This window comes from Trachemys scripta, chromosome 5 (genome assembly GCF_013100865.1).
Source record: "Trachemys scripta elegans isolate TJP31775 chromosome 5, CAS_Tse_1.0, whole genome shotgun sequence".
Classification (NCBI taxonomy): Eukaryota; Metazoa; Chordata; order Testudines; family Emydidae; genus Trachemys; species Trachemys scripta.
This window is the reverse complement of record NC_048302.1, coordinates 130,485,861-130,505,435: the sequence shown is the minus strand read 5'-3', so window position 1 is coordinate 130,505,435 and position 19,575 is coordinate 130,485,861. Positions and strand designations below refer to the sequence as shown.

General features: G+C 40.9%; 1 protein-coding gene across 2 annotated transcripts in view; it reads left to right on the top strand.

Moving 5' to 3' along the window:
- CTNNA2 (catenin alpha 2) overlaps window positions 1-19,575 on the top strand; it is a 760,050-nt gene that overhangs the window by 104,191 nt on the left and 636,284 nt on the right. For both annotated transcript variants that reach the window (XM_034772967.1, XM_034772968.1), the window contains exon 2: window positions 9,932-10,038. In XM_034772967.1, coding sequence (XP_034628858.1) covers window positions 9,937-10,038 — 102 coding nt within the window. In that variant the 5' untranslated portion in view covers window positions 9,932-9,936. The remainder of the gene's footprint in view (window positions 1-9,931; window positions 10,039-19,575) is intronic.

The window sequence follows — 19,575 nt, the reverse complement described above, 5'->3', positions numbered from 1 at the left end:
CTAATGGAATGGATATGAGCAACACATCTCGAAGAACAACAGTTACAACGGTGAGTAACCGTCTTTTTCCATCTGGGGTCATGAGAGCCTATGAGGCTCAGCTGCTGTGTGTGAATGAATAATGGTTAGTGGTCCAGGATAAAATTGTCGAGTGTCTAAGTGATGTAAGAGCCTTTCAATGGGACTTAGTTGCTTTTCAAAATGAGACTTAAGCCTAAGCCACTGTAGGTACTTTTGAGGCGCTTTTCTTGTCAATGGTCATAGTTATTCTTTGGACAGAAGTGCATTCTTATGTGCATTGCAGAAAAATATAGACATAGGAATTTTACATGTTCTTATGTTCTTACATGTAGCTATTTAAAAACTAGTTGGAAGAAAATTAATTAAACACTGACAACGTGACCTTATTTTTTTCTCTTTTTTTTTTTTTTTGGTCAAGCAATCACCCTCTAATTGTTATTGACTTGAGCATCTGGCCATGCCACCCTCATGTGTATGTGTGTGGTATGCATGTAACCATGTTTTGGTTATTTTTCTAGTTTAAGTTTATGGAGAGAAAAGGCAGCGCACATAAGAAACAAAATAAACAGGTATGTCAAAAATGTGTAGTTCAAATGAACAGAGACAAATATCCCTCCAAACCATCCTGTCCCATCTTTTAATGTTCTTTTATAGGTAAGGTGGTTTGGGCCTCCCATGTCAGCTGCTGTTATTTCAGCCAGATCTGCTGAAGGCTGTGCTGCTTGTCAGTGACTGATGACAGGTGCTCCTACCCACAGGGTGTTTCTCCTCTCTGCTGTCTTCTGTCATCTTCTTTTCCTTTTCAGTGTTTGTATCTTTCTTTCTTTCTTTCTTTCTTTCTTTCTTATTTCCCTGGATTTTTTATTTTACCACTTCTTGCACAATTACCTTTCAGATTCTTTCTACTTTGAGCCCTCCTCTACTTTAACTCTGATTCTTTTTGTCTGTCCATACCCATTGTGACAGGTAGCACAGTCTACTGGATTGAGAAAAAGGCTGTGAACCAGGATCTTTTGAGTTCCAGTCCTGGCTCTTGCAGTGATGCGTAGTGTGACTTTGGGCAAGTCACTTACAATCTAATGAGATATAGAGAAGCTAAGTTCCTTGGAGGAGGAAACAGATTCTTAAAATACATATGCCTCCAAATAGGGTAGCTACATTTCTTACAATATTTTTCTATTAACAAATACAAATCAGGTAAGCAGAGAACACTTAGTTTGTGACTTACACTCCGAAAGTAAAGGATAGGGTAGTAGCAAAGGATCACACTTTGTGTCAGAGAATCAGATTTAGAATACATTTACTACATGCCATACACATTTTTCAAATAGCATGGCTTTTCTAAATATTAGATATGGAGTTCTCAAATCCCTTATAAAAAATTATTTAAAGTGTTGTAGAAATTCATTTAAAACCATATGTCACAACATACTTAGGCATGAGGTGGTAGGTGAGAGATGGGAGGTTGTTGGTAGTATGGATGGGAGGTTGTTGGTAGTATGGAAGCAGAGCTAAAGTTGCTTAGTTTATCTGAACTGTGCACTTTCATGCCTCCCAATTATTTTTTTTAAAACAACTGCAGTGTTCCATTAACGAATTTTCTAAATGCATTAGTGGTGTGTCTGCTCAACCTTAACTCTGAATGAACTGTTGTTTGTTTGTTGTTGTTTTTGTCTGGGATATTACCTATTTATCTACTACACAGAACTGTTGAGAATTATTTAGTTCATATTTCCACTGGGTTTTGAAAATGTAAGCCTTTCTAAAAGGACTAAGGTATTATTTCACTCCTGCTTGTTGCAACTCTCTTGTTACTCTTATTTCTATTTTTCTGTTTTGTCCTTCCTGTGTCTTTTTTTTTTAAACAAACAAGTATCCTTTGCCTAACATTATTGTAGTAAGGCCTGATACGAGGCCTCGATACAAGGCCTTATGTTTCAGGTCTTCTTCTTACTACAATTATCTCCTTCCAGTAGTAAATGTAGTGTTAGGAATACGGTTCTGTGTTCCTCCACTACTGTCACTAGGGTCATCCTTCTTTATTGCTCGTCTTTTGTGCGCTTTTACCCTATACAGATGCTCCCCGACTTATGTAAGTGTTCTGTTCTGGAATGCTTTGCATAAGTCGAATTTTGCGTAAGTCCGGATTTGCGTAAGTCCGGATTTGCATAACCCGGGGAGCATCTGTATTATTCATATTTCATGGGGGAGACCAGCATTTCTCAAAGTGGGGGTCCTGACCCAAAAGGGAGTTACAGGGGGTCACAAGGTTTTTTTAGGCAGTCACAGTATTGCCACCCTTACTTCTATGATGCCTTCAGATCTGGGCGACCAGAAAGCGACGGCTGCTGGCCAGGCGCCTACGCAAGCAGCAGTACAGAAGTAAGGGTGGCAATACCATACCATGCCACCCTTACTTCTGCGCTGCTGCCTTCACAGTTGGGCAGCCAGAGAATGGCGGCTGTAAGCTCAAAAGTTTCTCTTTCACCAACAGAAGTTGGTACAGTAAAAGATATTACCTCACCCACCTTGTTTCTCTAATATCCTGGGACCAACATGGCTTCAACATTGCCTACAATCTTTTCCAAGTTCCTTTAATGTTCTTGCTTTTCTCTAGGAGTATCTGCTTTTCAAAACTTTATTTCCATTTTGAAAATCTATATTGACGATGTAGTTAGATAAATAATAATCCAATGTTTCTTGAAAGCTGAAGCTAGTTTGGGTGTCAACACTTATACCTTTACAGGTATGTGCTGATCTTTATTCAAAGTAAGTTTCACTGAACTAAATTATGACCAACATCTTTCTAAATGTTTATTGGAGAGGACATGCAGTTCCTCAGTAAAAAACCTGACTGAAAAACATATTGACTATTGTTCCGCTGACAGCGCATGATTTAAACTTTGAACCTTGTAGCATGTTGTCAACAGTGGAAATTCCTGAGCCAGAGAGTGTGATGAGTCATCAGAGGCAATTACCTGCACGTCTTGTGATAGGCCCCATGCCAGCCAATCACAGGCAAGGACCCACCCACATGATTCCAGGGTAAATATATAGGCTCTTAGAGGAAGCAGTCTCTTCAGTCTGCTCAGCATCACTATCTGGTCAGGAACACGCCCACTGCCGGTAGTGTCAACCAACTGCCCTTGCTCCTGCTCCTACTCCTGCACCAGTCTGTGTCTGTTTCCATGGTAGTGTGGGTCCCTGTGTCCGGGCAGAATCCTAATTTCAGTGAAACTCTGCATGGGTCCACACTACCCTGAACTTTTAAAAACAAAACATTGACATATTTTACTGTATGTGAGACTTGTCTTTTCCACTCATGGAAAACAGGGAGAAATCAGAACATGAATACTTGTGGCACCTTAGAGACTAACAAATTTATTAGAGCATAAGCTTTCGTGGACTACGGCCCACTTCTTCGGAAGTATGCATCCGAAGAAGTGGGCTGTAGTCCATGAAAGCTTATGCTCTAATAAATTTGTTAGTCTCTAAGGTGCCACAAGTACTCCTGTTCTTTTTACGGATACAGACTAATACGGCTGCTACTCTGAAACCAGGGAGAAATCAAACAATGTGTTGCTTTCATCAATAGTGTAACGATCTTGGGGTTCGTTAAATAACAAATTAGTGAATGGGAAAGGAATAAAACTTTAATAAAACAAACTGGAGAGCCTCTCTGCTGAACTGCTGCACACAGCCATGCTATGTTTCCAAGCCCTGTTTCCAGGGCACATCTCCAAATTCCCACATTCACAACACTGGGTCCTGTGGCACCTTTAAGACTAACAGAAGTATTGGGAGCATAAGCTTTCGTGGGTCAGAACCTCACTTCTTCAGATGCAAGAAGTGCAAGAAGGGGACTGTCTGTGACTCCATTATAAGACTATTGTATTACTTTAGGAGTTCAATTTGGCACTGTTTTGGTGAAATCTAATTATAGAACATACTACTAGTTTGGGTGTCTGACCTGCTTTTGACAGTCTGCCCTGAGGTAGGCACTCATGGCCATGAGCCACTCTAGACAGCATGACACCACCACGTTTATGCCAACCAATTATGTATATGGAGGAGAACTTATGCTATCCATCAATTGAGGATAACCACAAGATTTAATACAATTAATATTTTTGTTTAAATATAAAATATGATATTTTTTAATGTGAGAGAGAAAAGGTTGTTGTCAGGAAAAATTCTCTCTTTTCATCTTAATTTCCCAGCTCAGAAAGAAAGCCAATATTTTCCAAGAGAGACATGGTGGGAATTTAATTAAACACACAAAACTTCACCCACCATGTCTCTCTTGGAAAATATTGTTCAGGGTAGTGTGGACCCAGGCAGAGTTCCACTGAAATTAGGATTCTGCCCGGACACAGGGACCCACGCTACCATGGAAACAGACACAGACTGGTGCAGGAGTAGGAGCAGGAGCAAGGGCAGTTGGTTGACACTACTGGCAGTGGGAGTGTTCCTGACCAGATAGTGATGCTGAGCAGACTGAAGAGACTGCTTCCTCTCAGAGCCTCAGGGGGCCTGGGACAAAGCAATTTCGGGGGCCCCTTCCATAAAAAAAAATTGCAATTCTCTAGTAACATGTATTTGGAAATGTAAAAAATAACCAGTGAAATACATTCAAAAAATAATTTGTAATCATTTGAAAATATACAAAATACATTATTTAAAAACATTAAATGCTTTAATGGTATGTATACATTTGCAATTATATAATGGGCTGTCGCTGGGTGATGGTTGGTGCCAATGGGCTGTTGCTGCCTGGGGGTGGCGCTGCTGTTGCCCAGGGCTGGGTGGGGAGTTGGGCTCTGGGTTGGGGGGTGCCCGGCTCACAGGGGCTGGGCTCAGAGCTAGGGGTCAGGGCTGTGGGGGGATGGGGTCGGGGGTGCCTGGCTCAGAGGGGCTGTGCTCAGAGCTGGGGGTCGGGCTGCAGGGGGAATGGGATTGGGGGGTGTCCAACTCAGAGGGGCTGGGCTCAGAGCTGGGGGTCAAGACTGTGGCGGGGTGGGGTCAGGAGGGTGTCTGGCTCAGAGGGGCTGGGCTTGGAGCTGGGGGTGAGGGCTGGGGGGAGGTATCGGGGGGGTGTCTGGCTCAGGGGGCTTACCATGCTGCTTACTCCCGCCTCCCCCCACCCTGGAGCCTCAGCGCATCGCGTCCAGGAGTGGCCCTGCACAGCACTGCAGCGGTGTGGCTCCATGGGACCTGAGCTCCCACTGCTCGGCCCGGAGCTCAGAGCCCTGCTCCCTTACCACGCGGCTGCAGCGCTGTCCAGGGCCGCTCCCGGATGCGGCACGCTGAGGCACCGGGGGATGGGGGAAGGCGGAGGCGGGGAGGAGTCTCCAACATTCTTGTGGGGGCCCCTGCAGGGCCTGGGGCCCGAGGCCTGGGGCAAATTGCCCCACTTGCCCCCCCCTCTGGGCGGCCCTGAACCCACAGAATATTCAGGTTGCACCCAGTGCCAACAGACCAGTTACTCACCCAGTATTTGCTTCCTAAATTTCACACCAAAGACAATGTTGGAAGTCAATTCTATAGCAAATTAACTAAAGATTTATTAACCAGGAAAAATAAATGAGAGTTATTGAGAGGTTAATACAGGTAAAATATATGTACAGGTGAGTCACAGTCTATAATTCCAAATGGTAGAAGAGATGAAGTAATCTGCCCGTTTCTCAAAAGTCTCTCAGGGCTACCCAGAATAATTCTGGGGATCTCTGTTCTTGTTTGGTTATTCTGCCCTGTTAGAATCCAAACAGTCCAGAGATGAAGGATTTTTCCTTGTGTCCATACTTATAGCTTCTTGTCACAGAAAAACAAGTTGACAGAGTCACTACCCACCTGGGCTCTTTCTTTGATGATGCGGAGAGAGAGGAAAGCATTTAGAGTCTTTGATCGTCATACATGACCACTTTTTTGAAATATGCAGGGATTAGCACCTTCCTGCTATAGTCCTTCATTTGCATTACACATTTGTTCTGTTTGATGGGTTACTTAGTTACAGAGTGTTACAGAGTGTCACAGGGCACTAGTTCAGGGGGTTCCACAGTCATAAACACACACCAGGCTGTTTATCATTCACCAAGGTGTGCATTTATTTCCCTCTTACATCACCAGAACGTGTAACCTGGGCTTAGAGCAAGGACAGACTGCCCTGTAGCTCTCATTCTTCAGCCCAGGCTCACCCTCTGAGCTTCCTTCTGAGTTCCTCTTGAGCTCCTTCCTCAGCTGCCTTTGCTTCATGTTTCGTCTCTTTATATTCTCCCCAATTACCTTGTTAGCCCAGTGATTATCATCTAGGTGGTCACAATCTCCCACCAGAACGTGTGTAATTGTTAAGGATACGATTCAGCCATGGAGGTCATGGAAGTAATGGATTCTGTGACGTTACTGGAGCTTCATGACTTCGGCTTCAGCTGTCAGAAGCTGGGGTTGGAGTCAGGGTTGTGGGCCCCTCACCCTTGGTTTCAGCCGGGGCTGGGGATGTGTATCCCTCCCTCCCTGTGGCTGTGGCCAGTGCTGGAGACTGGGTTGTGTGCCCCCCTGGTCCCCTGCGGCCAGAGCCTGGGCTGTGCACCCACACACACACACACATTACCGCTTTGGTCCGTGCCAGAGCCGGGTCTGTGCATCTCCCCTCCCACGGCTTCGGCTGTGGCCGGAGCTGGAGTTGCTGCTCTGTGCCCCTGCCCCATGGCTTCACCCAGGATTGAAGTTGGGACTGTGCTTCCCCTGCCCTGCCCTGCTCCTCCCCACCATGGCGGCAGGGCTGGGGTTGTCAGTCCACACCATGGGGCTTCAACTGTCATTCCTTCCCTCCCCCTACCCACCCTCTCTCCCCTCATTATTTTTAGTAAAAGTCACAGACAGGTCATGGCTCCCATGAATTTTTTTTGTGTATATTGCCGGCGACCTGTCCATGACTTTTACTAAAAATAACCATGACAAAAACTTGACCTTAGTAATTCCCCCAGGCTTTAGCACTTTCAGTTATCCGGGATATATAGAATGCAAGTGTTCACTGTTACATTATAACATGGGGCATAGTTGAGTGAGAAAAATACATGCTTCATCCATCTGGTTTTCAGCTATGCATTTGTAAATGTTCAGTGAGGCCTGGGGCCTTGGCATAAACTGGCTCCTGGTCTGCCAGTGTCCCACCTGCCCTAAATGCATTGGAATACTTCAGGGCTGTGAGGTTCTTGTGTTTTAAATACAATATGTGAAGTAATGTTTTTGCTTGTTTGTGTAGAAGAGATAACAGAATATGTTAACAGACTATGATCAACAGACTATTCCTTGTTTAACTGTTTTTCGGCTTGGAAAGAATTCCCTATGAGTTGCAAGGAAAATCTTTAATCCTTAGAGATTATGCTCAGGCGTGTAACCCCTATTCACTCTTTTTTTCATTTTAAATTGTTCAGGTGGCATTAGTTAATGAAATAGAATGAATAATTATTTAACTTGACATTTTTGTTATTTTTGCTTAACTGTGTTAACTTTGCAATCAGGGTGGATTGATTTAAAGCAAGGCAATTTAAGTCATCATTTAAATCACAAATTGGAAAGCCTTGATTTTAATCAATTTTTCCATTTGTACTTTAGTTATTTTCTAAATAACGGTGTTTTCTCATTGGTTGATATAACCATTAAAACATGTTGATTCACAACTAAATGGAGTCTTTGTACTAGATTTGGTACATCTTTTTGCTACCTAGAACAGTACGCTATAACCATCTACATTTATTTAAGCAATTATATTTCTTAATATTTTAAGATTTTTATTTATAGTACATTTTAGTATATTAGAAAATAGTGAATTATATAGTGCTTATTTACTGGATAATTAATTTTAGCTTATGATTTGTGTTACGCGGCATTAGGATAGTGATTGGAATTTAATTAAACACACAAAACAGCTTATAAAATTTATTTTTATTAAAACAACCTTAATTGTTTTTGATATATAAACTTCTCTTATCAAAACATGTTTCACATTTACAACTAAATAGTTTATTAAAGGAACAGAAGGATTAACTGTAGACAGTGAATTAAACTGACTATTTCAGTTTAACCTGGAGAAATTTTCAAATATGCCTGGATGAAAGTGACTGGAGCTTAAGTTTCTACTCACCTATGTCTCTTGAAAATGAGACAACAGTCACATAAGTTATTTAAACTGTCCTTTAAACTGTTAAAACTAGTAGATCTCATTCCTTCCCGTCTCATTTTTATTCCTAGACTGGAAGAGAGAGACAAGTTTTCCTGCTTTTTCAACTCCCAATCGATTTCTCAGCTTTAAATGAATTAATCCAAATGAAGACAATATTATTTCTGTGTGTGAAGAAGAGGCTACTGCTGTCAAAAGTTGGTTTAGCCCTTCAACAGACTTTTGTTCCAGGTGCTTAGCTAGTGATTTCCAGGTGTGTGTTCAGTGATGTGACTTTCTTTAAAACGTCTTCAGCAAACGTGTATAGCTTGAGTGGTTCACCTCAAGCCCTGAAATTTATGATGGTTGGCATGACCATGGTGATTATTAGATGCCCATGTCAATCAGCATCATGTTTTTCAGCAGTTAGGCATCTACCCTGATACTTTTGGTGGAGAATCTTGGCAAAAATGAGAGAAAAGAGGGCCGTTTTTGCATGTGCAAATTATAAGGAGCATGGCTTAGTTAGGTTCTACAGTATTACACTCTGCTTTCGTATTGGCTTATGCTATATTTTAGGTAGTGTATGAACAAGATAAAAATCTCTTTGTCTCTTGTGAAATGCCTTTGGTCTGCATTTACCTACCTATGGTTCCGAGTGGTAGTTAATAGGCACTGCAACTTTTCTGAATGACACAGGACAAGTCCTTCCTATTTCATGTCCTTCTTATTACAAGTCCTTCCATCAGATGTTGCCTGGTGGTGAGCAATACTGACAGTACCAAGTGTGTGCTATGGATTGCACACTTCAGGGTATGTGCCTGAGTGCCTCTGCTTTTGTAAATTATAATGTGCCTTTCATATTACTCAAATACATTCCTCTGTGGTTTAGTGTAGGCAGTAATTAGTTTGGATTTAGAAAACCATTTTAAATGTCTGGGTTAATTAAATATAGAAGGCTTTATTCTGATCTCAGCTATACAAGACATTGCAAAACATTATTACTGCTACTTTTATTATTATTTATTATTGTTATATGGCACTGCTCATGCAATGCTAGGCACTTTTCAGGAATTTAAAACAGGATGGATCCGAACCCAGCGAGCACCCTATCCAAAGACTGGTAGGTAGACAGAGGTTAGAGGAAGAGGAACAATGAATGGTTAGCTTTTATGCAAGTCAACATAGTAATGCTAACCCCAAACATTCAAAAATTCTGAGTTAGTCTGTACTCATCAAATCATGAGATTTAAAAAAAATACATTTTGTTTCTTTTTATAAGTGTTCTGGGTTTTGAGCCTTTATGGTTCACATTTTCAAGTTGTTCTCTGCAGTGGTGGAGGCTGCAAACTTCCTTTTTGTTTTGTAAAGAAATGCTGAGATGTTCACGTAATTACATTTTTCCAAGAGCGGAGGCTTTGAGAAAAACGTCAAATGTTGCCGGACTAATGATAAAATTGCAAGAGTTGGCAGCACTGCAACTAGATCAAATGTAGGCAGCATGACAAAAGTGGGTGCTGAAGAAGGAGTTCAGAGAGAATGTAGCAGGAAAGGGACCTTGTGAATGAATTCAAACATAGTGTGAAATTTGCTGTGGGTCTTGTGTACATATGGGAGGTAGGTAAGTGATGCAGGAATATTTGTTGTATATCTTGTGTGCACAGAATATGTAAGTACTCCTCTTTATGTAATAGCTAAAAAATATACAGACTGAATAATTTACATAGGTTTATGTAATTTTGTCTCTTCTAGGGAGCATGACTTCTGCAACTTCACCTATCATTTTAAAATGGGACCCCAAAAGCTTAGAAATCAGGACTCTTACAGTAGAGAGGCTCTTGGAACCACTTGTTACACAGGTAAGTTGATTGTTTTGTACACTAGTTAGCTGTTGTCTTGAGTGTGATGCTGTATCTCAATGTATTGTTATTCTTAAATACTTATATTACAGTAGTGCTTAAGGGCTTCCAGGCAGTCTCCATGCGCTAGGCAGTGTGTAAACACATATTCAGGAGTTCTTGCTTTAGAGACTTTGCAGTCTAAGACAAATATCATAAAAAGAGTAGTGGGAGAGGAATAACATCAGACAAATACAACGTATATATGGCTATAATAGATAACGACAATCAGCAATTATTCTTCTAACAATTATATATAAAGTAAATGCCAACTATCCCCTTTTGTCCCTCACATCATTATTAATTAGCAGTTTTTTTACAAGACATTATGGCAGAGGTGGGCCTGAAGGACAAGGGGAAGGCTTTCTTTTGAGTTTAATGCTGGCTTCTACAGTGAGAGTAAAACTGATATTAAACAAAAGTTCTATTTTTAAATTATATTTTTATGTGTGGCTCCCACACTGCGCATGTTGAATGATGTCACTTTCCAGCAAAATTGCTGCCACCGTTCATATGTTTGTTTTGCCTTTATTATGTTGGAAAAAAAGGTATTTTATATTTTTCTTCAAATTACATTTGACAAGCCAGTATAAGGTAAACCTTGGCTACATGACTTTTGAGATTGCTGAAGTGATCAAATGGGTTGTGACACTCTGTACCTCGGGGGAAACACCCTGCAACCCCATGTTCCCGCCATTTTCATCCTTATAATATGATTGTGTGGTATCCAATGTAAAGTTGGTCATATCAGGTGTCTTCAGAAGGCTCATGATGCACCGAGCATTGTTGTTATAATAATGTTATAGGTTGTAATTTCATGTATATAGTTATGAGGCAGAAAATGTGTCTTCATGGCTTAAAACAAGCCCAGGAAAAACTCTCCAGGAGCAGAGGGGCAGTTCACACCTCATCAGGGCATGTATGGGACAAACCCAGCCCAGCCTCACAGGAACAAAGGACACTGGCCTAGGCAGCAACAAAGGATCTGTTGGACTCTTGAGTGAATCACCCCACTTCCTTTGGTCAGTTTGGGACTAGGATGAGGTAATGCTCACCTGACTCTGAAGTGGCGGGGGGGGGGGGGGGGGGCGGCAAAGCCAAGAGGGAAGAAAGAACATGATAAAAGGGAGAGACATTTGCCAGGCTCTCTCTCTTCCACCTCCATCTACAGACACCACCACCAAGCGACTGAAGTGCTGATCAAAGGGGAGAGCCTGGCTGAAGGGCAACCAGCCAGTCTGTGGTGAGAAGCATCTAAGTTTGTAAGGGCACCGAAAGTGTTAAGATCAGCTTAGAATGTGTTTAGCTTTTATTTCATTTGACCAAATCTTATTTGTTGTGCTTTGACTTATAATCACTTAAAAACTATCTTCTGTAGTTAATAAATTTGTTTCTTTATTCTACCTGAAGCAGTGCTTTTGGTTTGAAGCATGTCAGAGACTTCCCTTGGGATAACAAGCCTGGTACATATCAATGTCTTTGTTAAATTGATGAATTCATATAAGCTTGCAGCGTCCAGTAGGCATAACTGGACACTGAAAGATGGAGGTTCCTAGAGTTGTGTCTGGGACCGGAGATATTGGCTAGCATCATTTGGTTGCACAATCCAAGCAGCAGCTGGCCAAAAGTGCTCACTCACATAGCTGGGAGTAGCTTACATGCTTGAGGCTGTGCGGGAACAACCCGGGAGTGGGGGTTTTCATAACAGAGAGGGTAAGGCTGGCTCCCAGAGTTGAGGATTGAGGTGACCTAGCAGATCCAAAGAACACCAGGGGAACGTCACATGGGTGTGGCTTTCATTTAACATGTTAATGAACTCTCCTGACAAACCTAGACAAATGCATCTACTGCTAAGGTGGAGAGCTCTTTTAAAATCTGCAAGATCCTAACATGCTGAGTTGGGGTGAGGAATTAGGTTATGAGTTGTCTTTCGCTCTGGTCCTGCTGATAGGAAGTCAGGGAAAGTTATAGCAGGATGACTCTGTTAGGCAGTAATAGGTCAGGAGAGGGCAGCCTTTACTAAAGGGTGAAAAGTCTGCCAGGAGGGGAAAGTTCCAGGGTCTCTGAGAGGATGGTTGAAGACTTCAGATGAAAGCAGTAAAGCTCCTGTTAGGTTGGGACTAGTGATTTAAACTCAGGTTTCTGGATTTGCCTTGGTGACATTTGGTGTTGCTGGGTTTAAGATCAGCAAGACCCATGTACATAATGTAAATAATTATACCTGACTTTGTGACATCATTTTATCCAACAATAGAAACCAACATGTGCCCTGAAGTCCACCGCCATTTGGATGAGTGCAGCAACATGTTTATTTTTTTCATAGTTTGGCAGCAAGATGAGAGTGGGAGGCCAGCAGATCAAGGGATGTGATCATTCCCCTCTATTCAACATTGGTGAGGCCTCATCTGGAGTACTGTGTCCAGTTTTGGGGTCCACACTACAAGAAGGATGTGGAAAAATTGGAAAGAGTCCAGCAGAGGGCAACAAAAATGATTAGGGGGTTGGAGCACATGACTTATGAGGAGAGGCTGAGGGAACTGGGATTGTTTAGTCTGCAGAAGAGAAGAATGAGGGGAGATTTGATAGCTGTTTTCAACTACTTGAAAGAGGGTTCCAAAGAGGATGGATCTAGACTGTTCTCAGTGGTAGCAGATGACAGAACAAGGAGTAATGGTCTCAAGTTGCAGTGGGGGAAGTTTAGGTTGGATATTAGGAAAAACTTGGTCACTAGGAGGGTGGTGAAGCACTGGAATGGGTTACCTAGGGAGGTGGTGGAATCTCCTTCCTTATTGGTTTTTAAGGTCAGGCTTGACAAAGCCCTGGCTGGGATGATTTAGTTTGGGCTTGGTCTTGCTTTGGGCAGGGGGTTGGACTAGATGACCTCCTGAGGTCCTTGCAACCCTGATATTCTATGATTCTGTGAATGCACAGTCTAGCTTCAGGAGGGGGGAATTGAACCAGTTTGTACATTTCAGAGTTTGTGATGGTCCCTAAGCAACTTCTTGATTTCATACATTTTTGAGGCCATAAGGGAACTTTAGATTTCCTAGTCTGACCTCCTGTATAACACAGGATTTCAAACAACCACCCTGTTTCGAGTCCAATAACTTGTGTTTGACTAAAGCATATCTTCCAGAAAGGAATCCACTCTTGATCTGAAGACTTCAAGAGGTGGGAAATTCACTGCTTCCCTTGGTAATTTGTTCCAGTGGTTAATCATTCTCACTGTTCTTTTTTAAAGTGCCTTCTTTATCATTTGAATTTGTCAGCCATTGGTTCTCATTATGCCTTTCTCAGGTAGATAAAAGATCCTGTTAATCCTGGTATTTTCTCCCTGTAAAGGTACTTGTATACTGTAATAAAGCCACTGCTCAATCTTCTTTTTGATAAACCAGATACATTGAGCTTCTTAAGTCTCTTGCTGTAGGAATATTTCTTCAGATTTCAAATAATTTTTGTTGGTCTTTTCTGCTTTGCTTTTGACTGGCCCTGCTAGTATGAAATGTTCTGAGCACAATACATTTATTTTTAACAGAAACATATTACACAAAAATGATTGCTTTTTAATTTGTTTGACAGTGATGTTCCATCTCCTTTCCATATATGGAAGTCTTCCTGTGGAATTCTGTTGCTGTGACATCTCATGGTCAATGTAGTCAGCCCTTTGCTCCCACTAAAATGGAATTGTAGGAGACGCATTGAAAATTATATAGGGCCTTTTCAAAAAGAGTGTAAGCTAAAATATTCAAGTTCTTCTCAATGTGATTTCCTTTGTCTATTCCACTGTAGATGTGTGCATGCCTCGTGCATGGTTGTCAGAGGATTTTTCCCTCAGCAGTACCCGTTGGGGCAGCACAAGTGCCCTCTGGTACCTCATGCCACTGTACACCAGTATAAAGGCCCAATCAGCTCCCGACTCCCCTCAGTGCCTTCCTGCTACCGGTGACAGTTGTTGGAGCTGTTATCTTTGCATTTGCAAGTCTTCCCTCCCTTCTTGTATATATAGTACCTGTCATGTTAGTTTAGTATAGAGTAATGTATTTTGTACATAGCTAGAGATTAGAGTAAGTTTAGTTTAGTTTAGTTCTTAGAGACGTGCAATCTCTGGGGCCCGTTCGGGTACTAATCCAGTGCCGAAAGGCAAATGTTGTATTCTGCTTGCTTCAAGGCCTGCTGCTCATGTGGCAAACCTATGTCAGTGAGCAACCTTTACCCCAGCTGCCTTAAATATTTGGGGGAGCACATGTAGATGACAAATATCACATTTGTAGAGGGGTTCAAACCTTGTTCCAAAACGGACAGGGCTGCCAGGCTGAAATACTTAGTCATGGAGTCTGCATTTCACCCTCCATTGGAACATTACCACTTGGAGCAGATACTGAACATGTCCATGTCTTTCAGCCTTAACACTCTTTCCCCTTGCTTTTGTGGTTTTATGTTACAGATGATCTATATGTAATATACCTAACTCTCACACAAGTGGTTTTGTGTACTAATAGGAAGAGATTCAGGCAAAATAAGCTTTACTGGTAATACCCAAATAACTAAAACAAAACTCATCACAGCTGGCAATAAGCATTTCTTTCTTAAACAACATATTATACATTCTGTTACACAGAATTTACAATGCAATTGTTAATAGTGGCATCTGGTGACTTCCAGTAGTTATAGAACCAGGGGGAGATTATTCAGAAATGAAAATTGTTGAATAGGTTACAAAAATTTTGGACGCAGAAGCAATGCAAAAATATATTTAAACTTCTTTGTTCTTCTTCTTTACACCTTCAACTAAGAAATATTTGCCAATTTTTCTAAATATAGGTGCCTAAATCTGTATTTAAATACCTAAATATTGACCTGACTCTTAAAAGGTGCTGAGCATCTATCGCTTCCATTGAAGTCAGTGGGTGCTACAGGTACTCAGTGCTTCTAAATTCAAACCATTTTTAATTAATCACCAAAATTTGAATATTTTAGCTTATATTCTTAATGCTCGTGATGCAAAAGATTTCAGGGACATTTTGCAAAAGTAGAAACAGTAATATCCAGCTCTTTGGGACCTAAAGGTTTAGGCCTAATTTTCAAATATGGGTGCCTAAATTTAGATTCTTAAGTTCATATTTAGGCATATAAATAAGTGACCTGAATTGCAAAAGCACTGAGCACCCAACTAATGTCATTTAAGTCTTGAAGAATATATATTAAAAAAAGTTGAATTGAAAAATGGGTTTAAAAAGGAAAAAAATGTCCAAGAAAAAGTGACCCATTGAGCCAAAAATGTTACATTAAAACTGAATTTTAGACAAGTTAATTAAAGTTCCAAATGAGAAACTATGGAAAACCTATTAAGCTGATTAAAAAAATCAATTAACTGATCATGAGCATTCATAAGAAATGATAGAATTACTTTTACATGAGGAAACCCTGGATTAGCAGACTAATTAGAACTTACATAGCTGTCAGAGATCTAAGAACATGAGAACTTGCGAAAGCACCCATATTCCCATTGCTTGCCCTCATATTGAAAGGACAATAGATATGCTATGCCACATGCCATTTGACTTTCTTATTACTGCTGTTATTAAGTGGACTTTTTAGGAAGAAATTTAATTGAGAAGCATTTAGCACAATTTCTATTTCTTACAGAAAAATACTGAATAGATTTATCTAATGATTACAGTTGTCATGTTTGTCTTTCCTCTGTTTCACTCATTCTACAACTAACAATAAAAAGTAATTACTGTATTTGTGGCCTTATTTGTTTTATGAAGGTTTATTACAATTTACCTCCATTATAAAATTTTGTATTTATGAATACTACATCACACATAAATGTAACTCAAGTATCAGAGGGGTAGCCATGTTAGTCTGGATCTGTAAAAGCGGCAAAGAGTCCTGTTGCACCTTATAGACTAACAGACGTATAGGAGCATGAGCTTTCGTGGGTGAATACCCACTTCTTCGGATGCATAACCCTTTGCTGCTTTTATAAATGTAACTGGTCATAGTTCCTCAAGGAACAATATGCACCTTAGCACATAATGACCAAAGTGACTGATAGGTTTATTTCCATAGGCTGAGTTTTAACAAAAAGCTATCTAAAATCACTGAGGTTAGTAAGGACTGAATTCTGTGCTCAGATATTTGTGTACAGCTTCCACTGGCCTCTGTGGAAACTGCACCCGAATAGCTGGGGGTTGACTTTGGTTCATAAAGATTACGGATAGTTCTGGATAATATTTTAATATAAATGGTGTTTAGTAGTTTGAAAAGTTATCCACATTTACACTCGGTATTGCCTTTGTCGTCCCCCGCTGCACCTTATGCTCTCTCCACATCCTTCACTGTTGTTGATGACACTGGTAGACCTAACTTCAGCTGTTTCAAAACCTGTAACTGTGATGGAAAGGTGATTAGACACTCCAAATGCAGGGTTTTTTTCATGGAATCATAGAAGATTTGGGTTGGAAGAGACCTCAGGAGGTCATCTAGTCCAACCCCCTGCTCAGAGCAGGACCAACCCCAACTATGGCACATTCATAAGAGGATTCTGTAATGTAAGGAAGCCAGATTAATTGCTTTATTGATTATGAATCGTCTAGACTCTAGAAAAAACTAGAAGAATTAGTTTGCCTTTGTGTTCCAGTCATGTCACCCAAATGGTGGGCCACTAGTTCCTCTTAGTAATACAATTTGCACAAAGGACAATGGTTGGCAAAAACATCTATTATAAATATGAGCAGATTAAATTATTACAGAGCATTCACTTTCAGTCATAAAGGGAAAATTATAGGACTGTGACTATTACTGCCGTTTTTGTTATGGTAGCACCGAGGGTCTTCAAACAGGGATTAAGGCCCTATTGTACTAGTCAATATACAAACCCCCTTCTACACACTTCACTCCCCAAAACCCCAAAGGTTTATATATGTTAATTGTTTACATACTATAGTAGTAAGGATTTAATTCAAACTACTTTCCCCCTTTCTTACTTGTGCCATTGTGTTCCTTCTGGCAGGAGTATAGTAGTACAGTTTACATAGATTTTTAGCTCCTGGGCAGCATGGCATTAAACATGTTGTTAAAGTGTAGTCCTCAGTTGTTTTTGGTTTGTATGATAATTTTTAACATGGCAATAACTTTATTCTGGCACTTCTAGAAATCTTGACAGATGATATTGCCTAAGAAGTACAGTAAGTACTAAAGCACTTAAAGGAACTGATCATGTAAACAAGATATTTTGTGCTTCTTATGTTTTCAAAAAATGCAACTTCTGTAAGAAGAATTTAAAATTAATTCTGCTAGATGGAGTTTTTTTTAGTATACAGCTATACTGTAGGTTTTTTGTTTTATGTTCAAAGCAAGGCAATTTTGTATTGCAATTATAACACATTGTACTACCTTCAAGAACTGGGGACATTTGGCACCACATTAGCTCAGAGAAACATAAAGATCATGTATGGTAAATGCAGAGATATCGATTATTCAGAGTGAAAGTTTTTCTGTAGTGTCAATTAGTAAAATTAAGAAATCTATATAATATACATATGATTTGATGTAATTCCAAATTGCTTTAATGTAAGTGAACAGTAGCATCATACTAACAGTACTACAGTTATGTCTGGGGTGGCACTTCAATTCTAAGCTTTTATTTGTAATGGTTTATAATCAAGCCCAACAAGAGATAGATTAAAACCCAGAGAAGAATCTAAAGTAAAATGTTTAGGGATACTTTAAAAAAATGTATTTAGCAATTTCTAAATGATCAAAGCATGGGAAATAGTGGTTTTTCAGCCATTACCATAGTTCAGATTCTATTTGCTCTTGGATAACCCTAGAGCTCATTGCATTTAAACTCTAAATCTGGCACATATCTAGTACACCACGAGGAATGTACGATTTACTGAGTTGGGGCAGGTGGGAAGTGCTTTGGAAATAGTTATAGACATGGTTTATCAGACTTGCACAGTGCATTATTTTCACCATCAATTTTAAATGTATATTGGCACAGGTATGCAAGTAGGCATGCATACTTTGGACACCCATGAGAGCCCAAGTTTCTCCCCCATCCTGGCACACATACACATATACGGCTTGGCAAACTGTCTTTCCTCTGTATATTCTTCTGAATCCCCAAACATGTCAGTGGCCATCTAAAGGGCTAGTGCACTGTGCCTGTGAGAGAGCAGGAAATTGGTGGCACCATCATCACAGCTGGATAGTGGAGCTAATGATCTGCTTTTCATTTCTTATTTTATTTATATTAATAAATAATTGATTATATATTTGAATGTTAACAACGTGCTTTGTACAGTTTAGTACGAGCAGGAGATCCACACCCACACCCAAGAAGTTTATAATCTACATTAAAATATAAAACAATACATTTAGTGATCCAGAAGATTAGGGAGGTGGAAGTATCACAGGACAACAATTACTTGGACTTTTGTTTTAGCTGTTATGAATATGAACCAACAGTCCTGCTTTCTGTACCCTCACAGTGCATGACTGAAATAATAGAGACGTATGAACGGTGCCTATTCAACTCAATGGATGTTAACTTGGAAGCCTGTCTGTCATGTTCTCTGCATTTCTTCCCCTAAGTGGCTGTATGTCTAGAACTTGAATACAGCTTCAACCGTCCATCTCGTCCATAAACCTTGCCTGAATTCATGTTTTAAAGCACTGGCAGCAAGTAGTAATCCACTGAATGATTTATCGATGATTGGCTAGTGGCATGGAGAGCAAAGGGTGGTGGGAATAATAAGCGATGAGAACGGAGATGTAGGCAGGAGTTGAGCTGTGCAGCACTTTTTGGGTGCTGACAAGTAGTTTGTTTGACATGAAAGGTGAGGGTGAGTTAGTGGGGTAATTTCGAAAAGGAGATGGTGTTTCTCACAGTGCAGGAAAGCTAAGGAGTTCCAACTCCCTTGCAGGCTATCTTGGGCTCGGAGTACTCTAGGGCATACAATTCCAGAACATGCAGAATTTGAACAGAATTCAAACCAATAACCAGCTCCCACATTCCCAATTAGTGTCAAATGCAACAGTGCTTTTCTTTCCGACACCCCCAGCCTGTCCCAGTCTTATTTCATCCACTGTCAGCCTGCTTCTCTCCCAGTCTTCTCCCCTCACCTCCAGCATGTCCAAATTAGTTCTCCCCACTGCCCCCACTCCCTTTTCCTGTCTCACCCTCCCATCATGCTCAGCTCCTATCACTCTCCAGCCTCTCCTCTTGTCAGTATAACTCCTCCCTTACAGCCTGTCTCTGTCCCACCATGAAGCACCTCTGAATTCCGGTCTGACTACTATCTTCTCATTCATGCTGCCTGGGCAGCGCCAGCAGGGCAGCATGGAGAACACAGGAGAGAGAGTCCCCGTGCTCTCCATTCTGGTGCCTGAAGCCACAATGGACCCCAGCAGCTAGGAGGAAGAATTGCAGGCAACTTTCTGATCAGCCGCTGCAGCCCTGGGATGATGTATGAGCAGTCTGGTCAG